Here is a 19,652-nt window from a genome sequence, read left to right on the forward strand (position 1 = left end):
GTAATTCAATACCTCACATCCACTGACCTTTAACCCATCTGTATCGCCCACCACGGTCGCCTACTACTGGCTGTAACAACCAGGTGACACTATCTGTATATCTCACCTGTATCTGTATATCTGTAACCATCAGCGCCCTATCGGGCATACCACACAGGTATCATACCTGGTAAACTATACCCTGTAAATTGTATATTCATATTTATATTTTGTAATTGTGTGTGCTGACAAACGTCTATTGGAGATTGCATATTATTCTATGTTGTAACCTTGTAAGCCTTTTATCTTCTTAACGCTGCGTCCTGTTACCCACGGGTCTGGTGCGCATGAAAAGTGAATAAAACAAACAAAGAGCATTAGGGATATGGGTAATAACTTACATATTCATAACTTATGCTTTCTATGGAAATGGCAGAAATGTGCCACATGGCCGTGCTACATGGTACGGACCTGGTTGGCGGTTTACCTAATTCCCCATGATTAGCTGAATAAGAAAATATGTATATAATGGCAATTGCAAGTAAAATTATGAAGTTGTGATACATAACTAGTTTTTGCCAAAAATTTGAAAGGAGAACAAATGGCGATTAGAAATGGGAATTGCCCTATGTTTCAATTTACCCATTTTCAAACTTTAACCCGTCTTCTCTCTCCTCCTACTCCTGATCCCTCCATCACCTCTTCCCTCTCTGCTACTGATCTTGCCTCCTTCTTTTCTAGCAAAGTCCTCAACCTTTGTCAAACTATTCTCTCCTCCCCCTCCTACTCTCCTCCTCCTTCCCCATACTTTTTCTATGTCCTCCTCTCCCGTCACAAATTCTGATGTTACCCTCCTCCTTACCAACACTCATCCTAGTGCTTCTCCCGCTGACCCCATTCCTACCCCCCTCATCCCGAAAATCTTCCCCGTCCTTATACCTTACCTTACCTCCTTCTTCAACATCTGCCTCTCAACGTCCACTTTTCCTACCCCTTTCAAGCACGCGACCATCATCCCTATTCTCAAAAACCCCTCTGCTAACCCCCCTTCTTGTTTCCAACTATCGCCCATCTCTCTCCTACCCTTCCTCTCCAAACTTCTTAAACGCATTGTCTATTCTCAACTTTCTTCCTTCATCTCTAACCACTCCCTCCTTCCGGATTCCCAATCCGGCTTCCGCCCACTGCACTCCACTGAAACTGCACTCACCTCTGTCCTGAACTCTCTCCTCTCTGCACATTACTCAACACACTGATTCATTCTTATTCTCCTTGATCTCTTCGCCGCTTTTGATACTGTCGACCATCCTCTTCTTCTCAATTCCCTCTCCTCATTTGGCTTCAAGGACTCCGTTCTTAACTGGCTCTCCTCTTATCTCTCTAACCGCTCTTTTTCTGTCTCCTGGGGTGGCTCCTCCTCTCCCACACTTCCTCTTAACCACGGATTTCCACAAGGTTCTGTCCTTGGCCCCTATCTTTTCTCTCTTTACACCTCCTTCTTAGCTCCTATCATCTCCTCCTTTGGCATCTCGCACCATTTCTATGCAGATGATACCCAGCTTTTCCTCTCCTTCTCTTTCTCTCCCGACATTCATGATAAACTATCTTCCTGCCTTTCTGCTATCAAATCCTGGATGTCCTCTCACTTCCTTACTCTTAACGCTGATAAAACTGAACTCCTCTTCTTCCCTGCCAATACTCTTCCTCCACCCTCCCCTCCCGCCTTCATTCCCCCCCCCCCCAGCTCTCCTTCTCTCCACATGCCCGTAATCTTGGTCTCCATATTGACTCTCTCCTCTCTCCATCTCACCACATTTCTCGTACTGCCAAGTCTTGTCGCTTTCACCTCTACAACATCCGTAAAATCCGACCCCTCCTTACCTTTCATGCTACTAAACTTTTAATTACCTCCCTTATCTTCTCCAGACACTTCTATTGTTCCTCCCTTCTCTTTGGACTCCCCTCCTCACCTCGCCCCACTCAAATCCATCTACCACTCAGCCATCCGCTCCCTCTGCCTTCTCTCACCTCTTTAGGCTGGCTCTCTTTTCACTCCCAGCTCAAATTCAAGTTCCTCTGTCTTGTTTTCAAATCCCTCTATGGTCTTGCCCCCCCCTACCACTCCTCCCTTCTCTCTTTCTATACCCCTGATCGCACTCTCCGCTCTGCTAATCTCTTCCTACTCTCTCCCCCACCTCCTCTCTGTGCCCCCTCCCGCTTCCGTTCTTTCCAACTCCTTGCTCTCTTCCATTGGAACCTCCTCCCCCTTCACATCCGCTCTTCCCCTTCCTTCCCTTCCTTTCGCTCTTCTCTCAAATCGTATCTTTTCCACTCACCTCCCTAACACCCTGTCACGCTCACCTGATTCCCACGGAGGTGCAGGTCTGGCTTCGAGTGCTGATGCTTCTTCAGTGGTGAAGCGCAGGACTCTGAAGATGGACTGGAAGGGCCCCCCTACTCTGGTCTTTTCTGGCTCGCAGGAATATTCCCCTTAGGGTCTGGAAGGATGAGTTCTCCATCCTGCTTCTGATGCAGGGGCGCGTTGAAACCCAGTTACTTCACTGGATTGAGGTTTGATGGGAGTTCAAAATAAGCTTGACTATTCAGGTGAGGCGCTGTAAGAGTTCTGTTGCAAGTTCAAAAGTTCAACCTTAATAATAATGTTCATTGCCTTATTGCAGCAAGCGCTAATGCTTATGTCTTTTTTCCCCTTAGGGGCCGGGGTTCGGAATGCCGGAGATATGGCGCCGACCCGAAGTGAAACGTGCAGTTCCAGTAAATGACAGGTAAATTCTGGATGAGCGTTCAGGTAATGTCTTTGCATTCGCTCATTCAATGTCCTTGTCTTTTTTCCCCGTAGGGGCCGGGGTCCGGAATGCCAGGAAGCGGCAGGACCCGAAATGAAATGGGAATAACCCAACAGGTAAGTCTTAGAAGGAAACTGAGCCTTTCCTATTCCCTTCCTTCTCTCACCTTGTTTTCTTGTCTTTTTCTCTCTAGGCTCTGAGAAGTGGGTGCGGATCCGGATGATCGCTGCTGAAGATGGAGGTGCCCAGGAAAGGTGAGTGAAATGCAGCGCTGCAGCGATCGAAGCAAAATGCTTTTAAAATGATGTCTTCCCTTTCAGGATCGTCGGTGTGATGTCTCCGTGATGCAGCTTTAGCTGGTAAGGTCTTCTTTCTCTCCAATTCTCTCTTATCTCCCTTTGCAGGCGACCCAGGATGCTGACAGGCATGGCTGAAGTCCAGCTGCAGGAGCTGACACGGTGAGCGTCCAGCTGCGAGGAGCAGAACAACGCGAAGCGTGAGTTGCTGATCGGGCGCGGTTTAAATAGCTTTGGAAGAAGTTCCAGGTATGTATCCTTCCACCGATCAGGTATGTATCCTTCCCCGACCACACCCAGGTGGAAAGTAGTCCCACAGGTAAAGTAGTTCCATTCAGGCCTCAAGGGGGCCTGGATATAGCAGCATGGTCTGCATCAGGTAAGTGCACATTAAAACACTTGAACACATGTCTAGCTTTATGAGCCTGGCGCCTAAGGCGCCAGGACAGGGGTCTAACATGAGCCTGGCGCCTAAGGCGCCAGGACTGTGTCCAAAGGGCCCCAGCTTGGGCCCGCTGGCACTTCCGTGGGGGGGAATGATGCCTGCCTCTGGGGTTGCTGGGTCGGACCTGGCTCCTTGGAGGTAGGCATCATGACAGTACCCCCCCCTCAAGGCCCCTCCCAAGGTTGTTCCCTCCGGGGGTTTTGGCTTGTTCGGAAATCTCCGGTGGAACCTTTGTATTAATCGAGGTGCGTGAACATGGTTACTAGGCTCCCACGATCTCTCCTGAGGTCCATATCCCTTCCAGTCAACAAGATAGAAGAGTTTTGACTTTAACACCTTGGAGTCTAAAATGTCTTTAACTTCAAATTCTAATTCCCCTTCTATTTGAACTGGGTCTGGAGGCTTGGACAGTCGGGTCCCTGGTTGTACTGGCTTCAAAAGTGATGCATGAAAAACTGGATGAATACGCATGTTAGACAGTAAATCCAGTTTAAAGGCCACGGGATTGATTATAGCCTTGATGGGATAAGGTCCTATGAATCTGGGATTGAAGGTTCGCGGGCCCTTGAGGGGTAAATGTTTCGTTGCTAGCCATACCTGGTCTCCTACTTGGTAAGGAGGAGTTTTACTTCGGTGCAAATCAGCGTTTTCTTTATACTTTTTCTTGGCTTGCTGTAAATGAGTTGCAGCTTCTTTGAAGGCTCGGGTTATTGTGGAATGCAGATGATTTACTGCGGGCATTTCCAGGGTCAGAGGTGGGTCTAGGTCAGAGGTCCGAGGATGGTGACCATACAAAGTATAAAAAGGAGTTTGTCCGGTTCCAGAATGCACTGAATTGTTGTATGCATATTCTGCGATCCAAAGGATGTCTTTCCAATTTGACTCGGATTGGTGTAACATGCACCGAAGATATTGCTCGAGAGTCTGATTGGTTCTCTCGGTTTGTCCGTCAGTCTGGGGATGGGGGCTGGTGGATAACCGCACATCTATTTGTGCTAGTTGGCAACACTTCTTCCAAAAATGGGAGATAAATTGACTTCCACGATCCGAGACTAATATGGAAGGGAAACCATGTATGCGAACTATATTCTCCAGAAATTCCTTGGCCAAGGTGGAAGCTGAAGGCAAGCCTTTTAAAGGGATGAAGTGGGCCATTTTGGAGAATAGATCCACAATTACAAGGATAGTGTTATAACCAGCACAAGGAGGCAGGTCAGTTATAAAGTCCATTGACAAGGTGTGCCATGGTGCCGGTGGAATATCCAAGGGTTGAAGTAGGCCGGCTGGCCTTTTCTTTTGACCCTTGTTTTGGGCACAAATTCCGCAAGACAATACAAAAGACTTTATGTCTTTTCTCCAAGAAGGCCACCAGAAGTGGCGTTTGATTTTTTTCCTCCGTTTTAGCGATACCAGGGTGTCCTTCCATTAATGATTCATGATGATGGGCAATAACAAGTTCTTGCAATTCTTTACTTGGCAGAAACAACCGCTCCTGGAAGTAGGGTAAATCATCCTTAACGGTGTAATGAGGACCCTTTTGACTCCATTCCAGTAAGGCTGAAGAGTCTAGAAGTTGTTTTACTTGCGTTTGGATGTCCTCAATAGTTTGCAATGAAGTTAGGCCTAAGATTCTTTGTTCAGGTATGATTGGCACAGGTTCTAAACTCGAATTGGGTTCTTCCATGCCAATCCGGGATAAGGCGTCCGCTTTACCGTTCTTGCAGCCAGGGCGATAGGTAATTACAAAATCAAATTCCGCAAAGAATAGAGCCCATCGGAGTTGTCGTGAAGATTGAGCTTTGGCTGTCTTTAAATACTGTAAATTTCTGTGGTCCGTAATTACGGTGATGGTGTGTCTTGCCCCGAGAAGGTAGTGACGCCAAGCCTTGAAAGCAGATTTAATAGCCAGTAACTCTTTGTCGGTAATTGCGTAGTTGATTTCAGGAGGAGAAAATTTCCTGGACCAAAAGGCCACAGGCTGTAGTTGGTTAGTTTCTGGGTCTCTTTGCGACAGGACAGCTCCCATGGCCGAACTGGATGCGTCGGTTTCCACAATGTAAGGGAGATCTGGGTGTGGGTGCTTCAATACAGGTGCAGAGGTGAATTTGGTTTTCAGGTCCTGAAAGGCTTGTTCGGCCTCAAGAGTCCATTCAAAGCGTCTGTTTTTCTTTAGGAGAGCTGTGATGGGTTGGACTGTTCGGGAAAATTCCGGGATGAAACTTCGATAGAAATTGGCGAAGCCGAGCATGCTCTGAACTCCCTTCACCGAGCTAGGAGATGGCCATTTGAGGATGGCGTCCACCTTTCGCGAGTCCATTCGGACTCCTTGAGGTGTCAGGATGAATCCGAGAAACGCAACTTCTGTGGTATGAAAAACGCATTTTTCGAGCTTTGCAAATAGTCTGTGCTGGCGCAATTTCTCAAGAACTGCCCTAACATGTTTTTTGTGATCGGATTCTGAAGAAGAGTACACGAGGATGTCGTCAATATAAACAATGACACAGACATCGATAAGTTCCCGAAGAACATCATTCATAAAGTACTGAAAGGCGGCAGGTGCATTGCACAAACCGAAGGGCACCACCTGATATTCGAAGAGCCCAAATTTGGTGCGGAATGCAGTCTTCCATTCGTCGCCTTCTTTTATACGCACCAGGTGATAAGCTCCTCGGAGATCTAACTTGGTGTACACACAAGCATCTTTCACCTGGTCGATAAGCTCAGGGATCAGGGGCAGAGGATAACTATTCTTAATCGTTATTTGATTTAGGGCGCGATAGTCTATACATGTTCTAAGGTCGCCCTCTTTTTTCGGCACGAAGAACAGAGCTGAGGAGACAGGAGACTTGGACGGGCAAATAAAACCATTGGCTAGGTACTGATCTAAATACTGACGCAGATTCTCAGGTTCCGTAAGAGCATAAATCCTACTACAAGGTAATTGAGCATTGGGTACCAGATCGATTTGGCAATCATAAGACCGATGGGGAGTTAACGTTTTAGCCTGTTCCTTCTGAAAAACGTCTTGGAATTCTTGGTATTCTGACGGTAGCTGTACAGGGGTGGAAGTTGCTGAGGCTAGACCCATAACTGGATTTCTTGGATAACAAGTTGGTTCACAATCAGGAAAACTTATCTACTTTGCTCACCAGTCAATTCTGGGATTATGTGTTTCTAACCAAGGAATTCCAAGGATTACTTGAAATTGTGGGGCCTTGATCACATCAAACACAATTGCTTCCCGATGTCCATCCTGACCCACCAGTGTCACTTCAACAGTGGAATGCGTTACAGGCCCTGAGGCTATTTCGGTTCCATCTACTGTAGTAATGACATCTTGGGTTACTTTCGGGCAGAGAGGGAGCTTAATCCTAGAAGCCAATTCACAGTCTATGTAATTTCCAATAGCTCCACTGTCGATGTACGCTTTTATAGCATGCAACTGCTGAGGCTGTTTTGGGTCCACGAGCACCATTGGCATGACAAAATGCGAGGTCAAAGAGTTTGTTTTTAAGCTCGGCAAGCGGACCCCTACGCTTGTCGGGCTAGGTCGTTTCCCGAATCAGGTGTCAATAAATCGTTATCAGTGGCACCACCTTCTTAGGTGGTTTAACCGGACAATTTCGAAGAAAGTGACCGGAAGTCCCGCAATACAGACAAAGTTGCATTTGCCGCCTTCTCTCTCGTTCCTTCTGCGTTAATGGTCCTTTAACACCGCCGATTTGCATAGGTTCGGATACGTCGGGACTCTTGGAGTTAGCGTGGGTTTTGATCGGTACTCGGGTTTCGTACTTGAACCGATCTGCTTTTCTATTTTGAAGTCTGTGATCAAGTTGAACCACCAAGTCTATGTAGTCTGCGCAGACCTGGGGTAGATTTACAATCTGAGCTAGAACATCCTTAAGCTCTCCGCGCAGGCCTCGATGAACCAATGTGATCCTTTTGTTTTCTGGCCATCCAGTTTCCACAACCAGTCTATTAAAGGTGGCAACGTAGGACAGGAGATCCTGATTACCTTGTCGTAAGGATAGCAGTTCGTTATCAAGGGCCTGTCCTTGAGAGTGTCGAGCAAACAATCTTTCCATGCTGGCCTGGAAGCCCTGAAAATCCTGGAGATTGGGATCATCCTGATTTACCAATGGAATAGACCAATCGGCAGCACTGCTACTGAGGTAAGATAGTATAAAGGCTACCTTGATCTGGCCGTTAGGGAAGGCCCCGGGTCTGCATAGAAAGTGTAAACGACATTGGTTCATGAAGGCGGCATATTTCTTGGGATCCCCCGCAAAACGTTCAGGCGGGGCCAAAGGCATGTGTCCAGGTAGATTGATTTGAACCGGGTTATTCAAACCCATTGATGTGGAAGTACCTCCGGAATTAGGTAAAGGAGTGTGCCCTGCCTGGGCCTGCAATAACCTTTTGGCCAGGTCATCTGTTCTTTCCTTTGATAGGATCAGTTCTCTTTTGAGAGCGTTAGTCTCCTGGCGGGCTGAGTGCACTTCTGCCCGTAATTCCCCCAAAAGCTGGGCCAGCTGATCTGTCTCGGAAGTCTCCATAGCGCCCGGGTGGGAAATTGTGGGTAGGCTTCGCGTTCTGTCACGCTCACCTGATTCCCACGGAGGCGCAGGTCTGGCTTCGAGTGCTGATGCTTCTTCAGTGGTGAAGCGCAGGAGTCTGAAGATGGACTGAAACGGCCCCTCTACTCTGGTCTTTTCTGGCTCGCAGGAATATTCCCCTTAGGGTCTGGAAGGATGAGTTCTCCATCCTGCTTCTGATGCAGGGGCGCGTTGAAACCCAGTTACTTCACTGGATTGAGGTTTGATGGGAGTTCAAAATAAGCTTGACTATTCAGGTGAGGCGCTGTAAGAGTTCTGTTGCAAGTTCAAAAGTTCAAGCTTAATAATAATGTTCATTGTCTTATTGCAGCAAGCGCTAAAGCTTATGTCTTTTTTCCCCTTAGGGGCCGGGGTTCGGAATGCCGGAGATATGGCGCCGACCCGAAGTGAAACGTGCAGTTCCAGTAAATGACAGGTAAGTTCTGGATGAGCGTTCAGGTAATGTCTTTGCATTCGCTCATTCAATGTCCTTGTCTTTTTTCCCCATAGGGGCCGGGGTCCGGAATGCCAGGAAGCAGCAGGACCCGAAATGAAATGGGAATAACCCAACAGGTAAGTCTTAGAAGGAAACTGAGCCTTTCCTATTCCCTTCCTTCTCTCACCTTGTTTTCTTGTCTTTTTCTCTCTAGGCTCTGAGAAGTGGGTGCGGATCCGGATGATCGCTGCTGAAGATGGAGGCGCCCAGGAAAGGTGAGTGAAATGCAGCGCTGCAGCGATCGAAGCGAAATGCTTTTAAAATGATGTCTTCCCTTTCAGGATCGTCGGTGTGATGTCTCCGTGATGCAGCTTTAGCTGGTAAGGTCTTCTTTCTCTCCAATTCTCTCTTATCTCCCTTTGCAGGCGACCCAGGATGCTGACAGGCGTGGCTGAAGTCCAGATGCAGGAGCTAACACAGTGAGCGTCCAGCTGCGAGGAGTAGAACAACGCGAAGCGTGAGTTGCTGATCGGGCGCGGTTTAAATAGCTTTGGAAGAAGTTCCAGGTATGTATCCTTCCCCCAATCAGGTATGTATCCTTCCCCAACCACACCCAGGTGGAAAGTAGTCCCACAGGTAAAGTAGTTCCATTCAGGCCTCAAGAGGGCCTGGATGTAGCAGCATGGTCTGCATCAGGTAAGTGCACATTAAAACACTTGAACACGTCTAGCTTTATGAGCCTGGCGCCTAAGGCGCCAGGACTGTGTCCAAAGGGACCCAGCTTGGGCCCGCTGGCACTTCCGTGGGGGGAATGATGCCTGCCTCTGGGGTTGCTGGGTCGGACCTGGCTCCTTGGAGGTAGGCATCATGACACACCCTTCATTTCCTCTCGCTCTTCCCCCTCCCCCTCTTTTCTCACCTCCTACCAGTACTCTCCCTATCCCGCCCTACCTCCTTCCCCCCACTCCCTCCTCTCTTCTAGTCCTGCTCTTCTCTCTCCTCTTCCTCTAACACTCATACATTCCCTCTTGCTCCTGATCTTACCCCCACTAACATCTCCCTTTCCCTCTCTCTCCTCTGCCCCTCCATACTCCCTCCTCACCTCTGCATTATTGTAAATTGTTCTTTACACTGTTTTCAAGTTATGATTCAATTTCTATATTATGCTTGATGTATTTTGTGTGTTCTCATGTAAAGCACTTTGGATTAAAGGGCTATATAAATTCAATAAAATACAAATACAAATGTTGCTCCAGACCCCTAAAACAATCCTGTCGTGGAAGCTGGGTTTGGGAGAAGCCTAACTGTTCAATCCTAGTTGCGGGAATGATTGCAGGGTTCCTCCTCAAGATTTTAAATTGGTGGCGTCGTCGCTGCTATAAAAGGGGGACAGCAATAGGAGGAGAGACACAGAGACCAAGACAGAGAGAGAGAGAGAGAGGGGTGCTGAAACTTACCATCTGACAGCTGTAAGGAAACACGAGAGGAGATTGCTTGGAGTGCATCTGGGTGGAGCTGTCTATTTCTAGGAAGGCCTCAAAGCTTACTGGGTCCGATGGTGGAGAGCGGGAGGCCATCTTTGAGAGTGGAGTGACCAGACCACTGCCCCATCTTTCCAGAGTGTCCTGAGATGCAGCTGGCTTTCCTGAACTTTAAACAGAGGCTTTCGATGGAAGTAGAACTGTGCCCTGGGAAACCAAAAGGTGGGGGAGTCTGCTTGCCTTCAATCCTTTCCCTTTATAGTGGGCAGGGGGTAAAACTGTGTAGATCTTTAGCCTATTTAACTAAAAGTATAATTAATGGAGTGAATTTTGTTAAAATTCAAAATTAAAGCTCACTTCCCAGTGTGCGCTGAAAACTATAGCCTATAATTTAAGTGGTTAATCCTTGTAGTCCGGCTGACCCCGACTTCTTTAAGGAAGAGGGGTGTTTTTCTTCTGAAATCAGGCCAACCTTTTTATCCAGCTTCCCCAACAGACTTTCAGTGGAGGGGCCAGGGGGTCTGGAATCCAAAGTTCCCCATTACAATTTTTCTGTCCGACTTCCCCAACACAGACCAAAGAAAAAACTGCTAAATCACCCAGTGTTCATTTTAAACTAAAAGTGTGGGCAAAATCATAATTGCCTTATATATTTGTACCAATCTTGAAATCCTACCGCTAGCCTTTTAAGCCTGCAGGAAAATGAAAATCGCACATTACATGATAAGTGCTTTTGTTATTGACCAGTGTAATTATATATCTAAGTGAAATTTGCAGAAAGTGCAGAATAGTGATTGTGTTCTATTCAACTCACTTTTGTGATTAATTTATGCTGAGAGAAGTTGATTGTTGTGCCAAGGATAAAGTGGTGTTTGACATTTTTGTGCTAATTTCTATTACTTTAATATAAATAAATACCAATGTATTTCCCGTACACGGGCCAGGTTCTTGGCTCATTACTGGATGACTGACAGCTAGGCTGCAATGAATGGGAGAGAACTGAATAAAATGTGAGGCTTTTGGATTGGAAGGCAGAGTCAACCACTGGACGAAGGAACCGAAGAAGAACTTTAAGAGGAACGCCTGCTGCAACTCCTGGACCGTTGGTTTGCCCAGTGAAGCCCTGCTGCTGTGCTGAAACTCCAAATTTGTATCAACAGAGAAGCCCCTGCAAGGACGACTTCTCAACTTGAGTTGGTGGGACCAATCGACTCCAAAGTAAGCCACCCGGTCATTCTCTCTGAGCTGGTTGACTTTCCACAGAGTTGCTGCTGGAAACCGAAATACAACGGAAGGGAACACCAGATTGTGTGCGTTGCTTTTAAGCTGGCCAAGAGCTCCAGGAAGATCCTCTGGACTCCCAGGAAGCAGGACTGACCGAGCCTGAGCCCCCTCAGAGTGTGGGACCCCAGAAGCAAGGAAAGCCCATCTCGACAGCCAGGAACCGCAGTGTTGCTATTTGCGGTAGACGCAAGGAGCTGAAACACTGAACAGCCACCTGTTTGAAGATTTCTGGTTGCGAGCGTTGACCGTCCCATTGCAGTGCAGGAGTCCCAGAAGTCCTCCCTCTTGTCCCCATGAATGAGGCCCACGAACAGTGAGATCTGCAGAGCTGCTCAGGAGCAGAAGTCCTCTGCTGCACTTTTTCTTCAATACAAAGGTACTGTAAAAGTCTGAGAACTTACCTCTTGCTGTAGAGTTGCTTGCATCTTCTACTACTCACAAGTCTAAAGGCTTGTGGCCCTACATTGATTCTTCTTTTTCTTCAAAGACTTCTAAAACATTGTGCAAAGACCTTTCTTACTTACCTGCAAAGAAGTGCTTCAGCTCAAAGACATATTAAATGTCCCCAGCACCCTAGCTCTTGAAGTCACCTGAGGGTGTAGGTTGTGTCCGTGGGCCATCCCAAGAGGTACTTACTAATTTAGAAATATTGAGTGTAGTTTGTGAAGCATATTTGAGTGTTACTATTATATTGCTCCCTTCTGAAGGCTTATTCTGACTGATAAATTAATAATCGTTTATTAAAGAAACCTTCTTTGTAAGAGTTTATTTGAATGCTTGTCACTGTGAATCTCTGTGTAACTCCCCTACAGCTCACATTGACCCCTCTTGAGATAAGCCTGGCTGCTCAACACGCTATCAAAACTGTGTAGTACAAGCTAATACCAAAGGTTGGGTTTCCTATTACCTGTAGTCAGGGTTGTTGTAGTGTTCCCAAAGGGTACTGCATACAATCTTTCCTAACAATGATATGTGTCTGAAGTAGGGCTGAAGAAAATAATCCATTAAACAGTTTGTTGCGTCACACCTGAAATGGGGAAGGAAAGAAATCCCTGTGTTGAATGTGGCCTCTCAATAAACCATTACATGTCTCGTGTTCCTTTTCAGTGGTCTCAAGTTGATCATCAACCACCTTTCAGAACAGGAACGCATCTTAAATTGACATGTTGATAAGTGATGCTTGAATTTCGGGTTTAAACTCTGAATCACAGAGCCACAAGTGTCGTTTAAGTAGGGTTCCTTCAGCAATGACTCTCCCTGAAGTGTCAGCCGAGTCATTTTAAGTATGTTTTGTGACACCGGTTTACCCTCTGTAGAGCTCTCGATAAGGTGTGATTGTTAGTTAAGAATAAGTGCAGTGCAACTGGTGAGGACTACACAAGACTTATCTTCTTGGTATTCGGTAACCCACCTTTTAATGTAGGCCTGTACTACACAAGTTGGTAGTGTGACTGAGCAGCCAGGCTTATTTTAAGAGGGGTTATGTGAACTGTAGAGCTGTACAGCTGAAATCAGTAAGTACAAGTAGCCAAGTAACACTTACACACCTTATGTTACATATAAATAAATATTTATAATATACATAAGGTTTAAATAGCATTCTTTACAAAGCGTTATCTACTAGTAACATTCAATCAAAGTTTGGATTCAGTTTTTTAAAGACAATAAAAGTTGGTAGTTACTTTTCTTATGCTAACATGTTCCAGCACACAGAGTGACTTCAGTAAAGGTCAGTACTGCACTTATTTCAGTTACCAATTCAGTTATTGAGTTGTTTAAAGGAAGGAAAGGTTAGAATAAGATTTAGAACATACTTTCCACAGTTTGTAAAACAATTACAAATCTCCTAAAGGGAGGCAGGTAAACTTTTATCCCAACAATAATAGTGTCAACAATTATAACCTATGAGGAAACACGTACTACCAAAGCCAGTAGGTTCAGAAGGAGGCCTTTAAGGAGCCAGGACAGCCAAAGTCAATGGACAAAGTCAATAGTTCTGATGCACTTCTTCTTAGATAAAGTCTTGACAAAGTTAGTAAGTTCAGAAGAAATCACTGTAACTCAAGTGAGCCACTTTGTAGAGAGCACAAGCTGTTACGCCACAGCAGGCAAGTTGAGATCAACTCCAAGATGTACTTTACAAGACAGGAAGCACAACATATGGCTAAAAGGTGTAAAACCCCAATCCCCACAGTACCTGTGATTTGAAGAAATAATTTCCAGCTGGATTCCTCCTTGCTACAGCTGGGCAGACCCTTGTTCCTGGACCTTGGTAGGGAGGACACCTGGCAGGCTCCTGCGGCAGTACTCGGGAGAGGGACTCCCCAGCAATGGATTTCCTTTGTTTCAGCAGCACATCAGTGTTTTGGCTCCTTTTCCTCTGCGTCAATGAAGAACAAAAACTCTGGTTGGAAGAAGCTTGCTCCCTCGGTCCTGGACTCTGGATCAAGATTCCCTGCTTTGATAGGGTCCTGGATGCCCACGAAGATTGACAGATTCGGACTTTGCAAAACGATGCACTTGTCAATGGTCACAGGACCCCCGACATTGGCTTCTGCAGCTCTGGTGAGGCACAGCAAGTTGCACCAAATGGAAGCTGGTCTTGAGGCTACTTGGTCGCACCAGCCCAAGGGAGGAAGGCATCCTGTACAGGTCTTCCCAGTCGATATGAAAACGGGGTCAGCACAGCTGCAGGGCTTCAACGAGCACTTTGCGGTCCAGGACGGTGCTGCTGGTGTCTCGTCACATTGCCTTCTTCGGATGTTCCTCTCCAGTGGTTGACTATGCTTCTAGTCCCAAAAACCTCGCTCTTTATGCCATTTCCCATTTATTCACAGCCTCGGCTGTCAATCACACAGCAGGGTGGCTGTCTTTTCAGGACTGCCAGTCGACCGGCCAGACAATCATGACTGGTTTCACTCAGACACACCTAGAGACAAAGGACAGGGAAGTTTCGGGACCCTCCCGCACTTCCTGCCTTTCCAGACACACTGGAGCCTGGGCGGACTTCAGGGCTGAAGCCTGCCAAATGCAAAACCTACAATGGGCTCAGACCGGTTTTAACCAACAGTGTAAAAGTCACGAAAGAACTAAAACAGAAAATGGCAAAAAAAGAAGACGGGCCAGTTTGAAAAAAATTGTCACCCATGGGTGCTGTACTGCATCTGAGGGTTTAGTCTGCGGTAGAAATGCACACTGGTACTAAAAGTAAACCACTGCCACCAGCCATTTAAAGTAGGTTAGTGTAACGAAAAATGTTACATGAGTAGTGGGATTGGGAATTACCAAGTAACCCCCAGCACACCACATAGGGTGGTGTGTGCTGGTCCCACAAAGAAAAAGCCAAGACAGACAGGGATCATTGTACTATTCTTGGGAACGGTAGTTCACCCAAGGAAATGTAATTAAACATAAAGAGAAGTCCAAGGGACTTCTTAGTGGCACTGCACCCAAGGTGCTGTGTGTCGTCATACAAAAAGCAGATGCCTATGGAGTTTGTCAGACTCCATAAAACAGTAAAACACAAACATCTTAGTCAGGAAAAATACATGGAGTGAAAAAAAGGTCCCACCCAGGAGGGAAAAAAAAGCACACGCCCTAAATCCAGCAAAAGAGCTGGGGTCTCTAAGGTTGAAAGGAATTAACACAGAAATGAAAATTCTCCCTAACACTGATCTAGTAGGTTCAGGCACAGTCAAGGTGTGAGTTCCATTGTGTATTATTGTAACTTGCAAGCAGTGTGGTATTGTTTGCAATTCTAGTTATGTATGCCCCAGAGCATTCTTTTGTCCAATTCCCAGTTTAGGTGTTTCTGCTAAGAGGAACATAATTGCCCCAGGGTCTTCTCTAGGCCTCTTCTTCTTGGGAAGAGATTGGGACAAAAGGGAAAGGGCCTCTTCATACTGATGCACCCCTTAAGGGCCAGCAGGAGTATGAAATTTGAGACTGATTATTTTATGGCGTTTTTCTGTAAAACCTGACTCTTGCTTTTCCGACTGATGTTTCAATGCCTCTGAATCACCCGTCAAGTGGGTTTTGCGCATGCCTATTGCCGCCTGTTTTTGTTGTATTGCGTTAACTGTGGCTGTGGAATTGCAGCAGGCTTTTTCAGCGCTTGGTTGATGGCTCTGAAGAACTGTCTGGGTTGTGTGATTGGGTATGCGTGTGTGTGCGTATTTATCGCCAGAGTCTCTCCCCATAGCAGGGCACTGCATCTGCCTGTCGGGGCTAGGGACCGACGCACAGGAGCCTGATGGTTCCCTTGTGAGATCTTAGGGCTCGGAACCGGAGCCATCGCTGTGCTGGCCTTCCGGAACTGACTCAAAGACACCTGCGTCGGTTTCTGGCCACCACTTAGTGTGACTTTCCTTTAGGGGTTTAGGCCTAAATGATTTACAGGACGCGCAACGGGTCTCTGGATGATCACGAGGAAGGCAGTGGCTAAACACTGAGTCATTCCACTGATTTTTTCTGTTGCAGTTGGGACAGAATTTAAATGGAGTTCGCTCCATGGTGGGTATTAAGGGCAGCAAGACAAAAGCACTAAATGTAAGAAATGGAGGTATGCATTCTTTGTGAAAAAGAAATAGGTCCCCCCCACTCTTACTGCTGCTAGGCCAAAGCCTGATGTAGGCTGAAGCCTGTCGCCGGAAACAATCATCTGGTTCAGCAGTCAAAGTAGGTTGTCCGTCGAGATGTTCGTCGAGCGGTAACCGTTGAAATACTGATAAATGGTTAACTCAGAAAGTAGCATAGCTACAGGACTCCGCAAGAACAAAAATCGAACCATGATGGAGGAAATAAATAATCTGAAGGACCTCGACGCGTGAGGGATCATGGGTAGAGCAGAGGTCACGCTGGGGATATTCAAAACACATCCAACAGGCGTCCCTTTTCAAATTTCGAAAACCTCATGTGAAAAACTCCACGGCTACCACTAGATGTCGACCTTTGCAAAGCATGTGAACCTCAGCAGATCCGCAAGCCCATACATATATACTAACCCCGGCTTCATGTATAGCGCAGGGCAAAGAGTTGGCGGTCAGGGCCGGTGCAGAGCTGTGCTGCACTCCCTGGCGACAAAAACATTTCTGGAAAACAGCTAGGATAGGGATATTAGATGATAACGGAGACCAAGAAAGTTAGGGTGCAACAACCCCAAAAAAGAAATTCTGCCCTAACATGCAGTCTGTCGGGTGAAAAATCACTCAAATATATCAAGAGAGCCCCTTTAGTAACAGTGTTGTGACTAGCCTTAGAAATAAACCAAATGGGCTACCAATTATACTAGTTCCCACTAAAGTTATTCACAGATGGAAATGTAGGAAACTATCATGGTAATCCAGGTACTTTCCATTTCTCTGTGTTACAACTGTCACTCTGATCTAATGCCTGCGGGAAGACCACAATTTATGTCTAACAGGTATGATGCGAATGCTATGAAATTCCTTAACTGAGCAATCAGACTTTTGATAACAGCTTAACAGTAAAATACGTACAAAATATCCAAACTCTGGAAATTGTGAAACGATAGTGCAGACTGCCAAACAATGATGACCTGTAGTCTGAGGACATTGTAAACCCTCTGGGTTAAGTGGTGAGGAGAGAAGCACCTGGTCATGTAGCACTGTTGATGAACTAAGGTGGCTTTGCTCCAAAATCACAAATTACATTTTTATCTCGGATGCCCTCTAAAGTTGGTTCAAATGAAATATATTCCGATGGTTATGGTTCTGCGAGAGAAGGACCATATCCCAGGTATTTCAACGTAACAGGTGATGTGAACCATGCTTCTATAGCAGAAGCTCTGGATGGTTGTTTCAAAAAAGTGGTAACTCGGGGCTTTTTTTTCCAACCAAATCTAACATTTCTAACCAAAATGTACACAGTACAATTTGAATTACTATTCCTCTAATGGGTACCAAGTGATGATGCTTACCTTTAATGATGGATTTCATATCACATTTCGTTGAGTCTATGTTGTGCAATGCAATCAGCAGCTCCCCTGGGTTTAATGGTGATACTGAGGTGTTCACTTCCCCTACAAGTGAAAAGTGGACAGATGTTAAGGAAAGAAACAATACAAAGGCACACATTACAGTACACACAAAGACAAGGGAGGCAGAGGATGTGCAATAAGGAAGCAACAACTGAGAATGTGACCATAAATAATTACTTCAAGATATAATAGTGGCACATGCTGGTCTGGGGGTGTTAGTTAATTTTTTTGAAGCCCAAGAACTCCACTCTTAGTATAAGGCTGTACCACCAGAGCATACAGTAGCGTAGACAGAGCAACCAGGCTTATCTTAAGAGGGAGAGAGGGCTGTAGAATCAGTACAAAGAAATTGTAATATACATATGGTCCAAAGAAACTCTGATACTAAGTACTGTAAAAATACATGGTTTATTTAAATGAAATTAGGCCCAGATAAATCTTGGGGGAAATGAATACCATCACACTATATATATGGGATACATTACTCACCGTAATCGTATTTCTGATGCTTGTATATGCTTAGATTCACATGCTGTGCATAGGCCGACATCTAGTGGAAGCTGTGGAGTATTACAGTTTGTTTTTCGAAACTCGAAAATGGGCGTCGACACAGGGCGTGCCAGTAATACTATCCCTAGTGTGACGTCCACTGTACCCAAGATCCCTCACGCGTCTAGGATCCTCAGGTTGTATTTTTTCTGACATGAGGTAGCATGAGGAGTAGCGCGAGTACAGATAATCCAAGTTGATAGAAAGGTAAGACTACAAGCAACCATGCGCCTTCTCTCAGAGGGGAGGAAGGGTGGGTCGCATGTGAATCTAAGCAGATAAAAGCATTAGAAATACGATTACGGTGAGTAATGTATCCCTTCTGAGGCTTGTGGAATATGCTTAGATCACATGCTGTGCATAGATTAGCAAGCAGTACCTGAAGAAGGAGGTGGGATGTGAGAAGGGTCATGAGCAAATAAGTGTCTTAGAACCGCTTGTCCCACTTGTGTATCTGCCTTGGAATGGGTGTCAATGCAGTAATGCTGAGTAAAAGTGTGAATAGAGCTCCAAGTAGCTGCTTTGCAAATGGTGTCAAGGGGTACATTTGCAATAAAAGCCAGAGTGGCCCCAATGCCTCTAGTAGAGTGGGCTCTTGGCGTGAAAGGCAGAGTTCTTTCAGAGAGTGAGAAACACAGCTGGATACAGTTAATAATCCACTTCGAGATGGCACCTTTAGAGACGCGATCCCCCTCTCTGCCTGTAGCTACGGAGACAAACAGTTGATCTGTTTTTCTTAGCGGTCTGGTTTTATTTACATAGTAGAGGACTGCCCTACGCACATCTAGGGTGTGTAGTTTCACCTCAGCGGAGCTTTGAGGGTCCTGGAAGAAAGCCGGAAGCTCGATGGACTGGTTTACATGGAATTTTGATATAAACTTAGGTGAGAACCTAGGGTGTGTGCGTAAAACCAGTTTGTCTTTATGGACAGTAAAGAAGGGATCCTGCACTGACAGAGCCTGAATTTCACTGACCCTTCTTATAGAAGTAATAGCTACTAAGAAGGCCATTTTATAAGTCAGGTGTTTGAGACTGCTTTTATGCATGGGCTCGAAAGGGGGTCCCATGAACTTGACTAGCACCACATTAAGGTCCCACCCTGGTGGTGGGTTTCAAATAGGAGGGTGAAGTCTCTTTATTCCTTCCATTTAGGCTTTAACTACTGGTACTTTCCACCACAAGACCTTGCTATGGGAAGTGGTGTATGCCGACGGGGCTGCCAGGTGTACTTTCAGTGAGTTAAAAACCGATCCTGCATCTAGCAGGTGGAGCATGTATGTAACAATAGGGGAAGGAGTGCAATCAACAGGGTTGATTTTTCTACTCTGGCACCAGATAACGAACCTCTTCCACTTGTCAAAGTAACAGTGCCTTGTGTTTGGTTTCCTAGAGTCCTTTAGGAAGTCCATACACCTCTGTGGTAAATTGAGATGTCCAAACTCTATGACCTCAGGAGCCATGCTGCCAGGTTCATTGAGTTGGGTTTCTGGTGCACTGTTTGACCTTGGTGCTGGGACAGTAGGTTGTACCAGGCTGGAAGTTTGATGGGCTTGCACACCGCCATCCTGCGTAGGTGTGGGAACCACGGTTGCCTTGCCCACATGGGAGCAACTAGGACGAGCGTCATCGACTCCCTGTTCATCTTGTTCACCACTTTCCTGATGAGGAGTTGGTGGAAAAGCGTACGCAAACATCCCTGACCAGTTCATCCACAGGGCGTTCCCCTGGGAGTCTGGTTGGGGGAACCTGGATGCAAATCCTGGGCATTGTCTGTTTTCGCTT

The 19,652-nt window shown here is 46.2% G+C and overlaps 1 protein-coding gene across 4 annotated transcripts in view; it reads right to left on the bottom strand.

The window, feature by feature from the left end:
- Positions 1-19,652, bottom strand: part of SYMPK (symplekin scaffold protein) — a 1,074,521-nt gene that overhangs the window by 228,397 nt on the left and 826,472 nt on the right. For all 4 annotated transcript variants that reach the window (XM_069644649.1, XM_069644648.1, XM_069644647.1 and 1 more), the window contains exon 23: positions 17,262-17,363. In XM_069644649.1, the coding sequence (XP_069500750.1) occupies positions 17,262-17,363 (102 nt within the window). The remainder of the gene's footprint in view (positions 1-17,261; positions 17,364-19,652) is intronic.

Source organism: Ambystoma mexicanum, chromosome 2p (assembly GCF_040938575.1).
Source record: "Ambystoma mexicanum isolate Mex_15411 chromosome 2p, UKY_AmexF1_1, whole genome shotgun sequence".
NCBI lineage: Eukaryota > Metazoa > Chordata > Amphibia > Caudata > Ambystomatidae > Ambystoma > Ambystoma mexicanum.